Source organism: Phytophthora parasitica (genome assembly GCF_000247585.1).
Source record: "Phytophthora parasitica INRA-310 unplaced genomic scaffold supercont2.101, whole genome shotgun sequence".
In the NCBI taxonomy this organism is placed as follows: domain Eukaryota; phylum Oomycota; class Peronosporomycetes; order Peronosporales; family Peronosporaceae; genus Phytophthora; species Phytophthora nicotianae.
The window spans coordinates 49,414-51,685 of NW_008649087.1; the positions used below are offsets into that span (position 1 = coordinate 49,414).

Here is a 2,272-nt window from a genome sequence, read left to right on the forward strand (position 1 = left end):
GTTAGCAGGGAGGAATGCCACCGGCAGCAACTCTCACTCTGCTTTTAGCAGGCCCTGCCCTCCGATCCATCCGCAGGGATGTACCAGCAGTGCTTGGTCGCTACGCCACCGATCGTCATTTCCTCCCACTTTTCCGTGAAGTTCCACTTGTCATCCGTCGTGTGGTATTGCAGCTTCAGCCAGTCTTTCGACGCTTGCAACGAGAAGAAGCCGTATTCGTTAGGAATGTAGGCCCACTCATTCTTCACGTACTTTGCAGCATACGCTTGAATTGTACTAGCATATTCCTTAGGTCTGCCACCACCAGCTCCGTTTTCGACGAAATGAACTCCCAGAGACTCCGAGTAGTCGTGTTTCTCACCGTGCGTGTGACCATGAAAGAAAACCCGAACGCCGGACTGCCTCAGAGCATCAAACCACTTGTTCATGCCAGCCTCAAAGTAGTGGTCGTAAGGACTGAAGTGGCTGTTGACGATCTTCCAGGTCGCAGTCGACTGCTTCACCTCCTTTGCTAACCGAGCCCGGGAATCCGCACCCCATTCAGCAAACTTGGCCATACAGGTGTCAAACATGGCAGTGTTACCGCCGAAACAGTACTTATCGTTGCGCGTAACGGTGTTGCATCCTGAATTGTCGCTTTTCGCGTAGCCGTAGCACTGGCAGCAGACGAGATCGGCGCCGTGAACGTCGGCATCGTTCGTGTCCACATTGAAAATGTCGATGCTCACACCTGTGGCTGGGTCCTCAATGCGGTGGACGTAGAAGTGGTCGTTTTGCATGCGCCAACGGTTGTCGTTCGGACTTTTGTATTCCGCTTCCCACTTGAGCTTGTTGTCGAGACCTTGAAACAGCTCCTCCGTACTGTTGCACGGAACGAGCTTGTCTCCACTGCTGCAGATGTAGTCAGAGCCACCATAGTCGTGGTTGCCCATAACTGCCACCCAGGGGACATTCTTGATGTTGTCTCCATCATACTTGGCCTCAAATGATGCAGCAAACCGACCATCGCGCTCACTGAGGTAGTTGATTCCGTTCCAGTACAAATTGTCGCCGTGGGCTAGAACAGCCTCGGGCGTGATGGAAGCTCCAGCTTCGATGTCCATTAGCGTTGCCACCACCTTTTGGGAATGGAGATCGTAGTTGTTGGAGTCGCTTCTACAACAGGAACCCTTGTACAATGTTGGCCCCCAATCACCGGTAGCGAAGGCAGACAGCGTGTACTGGGCTGACGACGGGTCCGCCGCTTGTCCTACACTCAATTCAGCTGTGACCGTCAGCGCACCAGAAGCTCCCATCATGGTGAGAACCAATGCAGCGTTGAATAACGCCCTATAGTTCAGCATAGTCGTCACGAATGTTTTGTTTTCCGATGGTGCTCTTCCAGGAGAAATGAAGAATGAAGCAGTAATCTCAACAACTCACTGTTGGCTGATCCTGTGCAAATACGTCGATGAAGAAATACATGGCAAGTGACAACAAAGACGCACAACAAGTGGCTTACGGTCAGTGTTGCCGTTACGCGGTGCAGATCCGAAGACTAAAAGCCCTACAAGGATCCAACTCGGGATGGTGTTGTCAAGCTGGGTTGTAGCCAACGTTCGGAACACCAAACACCTTGACTTGCTTGCTGCATTCTATAATAATAGACGGGAAAATCAGTTTTACGACTTCAATTTTGTGCGTAGAACGTAGGCATTGTGTATGCCACCTCAACTCAGCTGTCTTGTCGTAACTTCACGTGATCATGGCTAATTAATCGTCATCCGAGTTTGCGCGATTGTGTATTTTAGCTGCGGATTCACAGTTCATCAAGACGTTTGATCAGTGCTGGGCAACGAACATACAACTCCTGTTACGTATTATGCTCTTTGGTATCCATATTCTGATTACGTTGTATATGCAGCAAACACCAAAACGCGACGTACTATACATTGTGCCGTATAGGCAGCCTTCCATACCGTAGCCGAAACGTCAAAAGAGTAGTGGGACTCAAATTAACCAAAAGAGTCGTCAAAGAAGATAATATGAACTAGCTGTTCAAAAACTGTCAGTGCTGACCGATTTTCTTTGGTTCACCAGTCATTCACAAACATGTCGATCACTTTTTTTTATTGATTGCTTTTTCAGAGATCCTCTATTTATGTTGAATTAACTAAAGACTCCTGCAGATTCTGTATTGTGAGTTCTACTCAAAATTGTCATGGGTGGTTCTTTGAATGAATCTCCCCCAAATCGCCCAGCGTTTACAATTCCGTATACTGACCCGTTTAAG

At 48.8% G+C, this 2,272-nt stretch overlaps 1 protein-coding gene across 1 annotated transcript; it reads right to left on the reverse strand.

The window, feature by feature from the left end:
- Window positions 1-44: 44 nt before the first annotated feature.
- PPTG_19101 (hypothetical protein) lies at window positions 45-1,648 on the reverse strand (the record flags this gene model as incomplete). The annotated part of the gene is made up of 2 exons (XM_008917407.1): window positions 1,502-1,648; window positions 45-1,434 (listed from the first exon to the last, which is right to left on the reverse strand). The coding sequence occupies exon 2, from the start codon at window positions 1,341-1,343 to the stop codon at window positions 45-47; it is 1,299 nt and encodes a 432-aa protein (XP_008915655.1). The 5' UTR covers window positions 1,344-1,434; window positions 1,502-1,648.
- Between the last annotated feature and the right edge of the window lie 624 nt (window positions 1,649-2,272).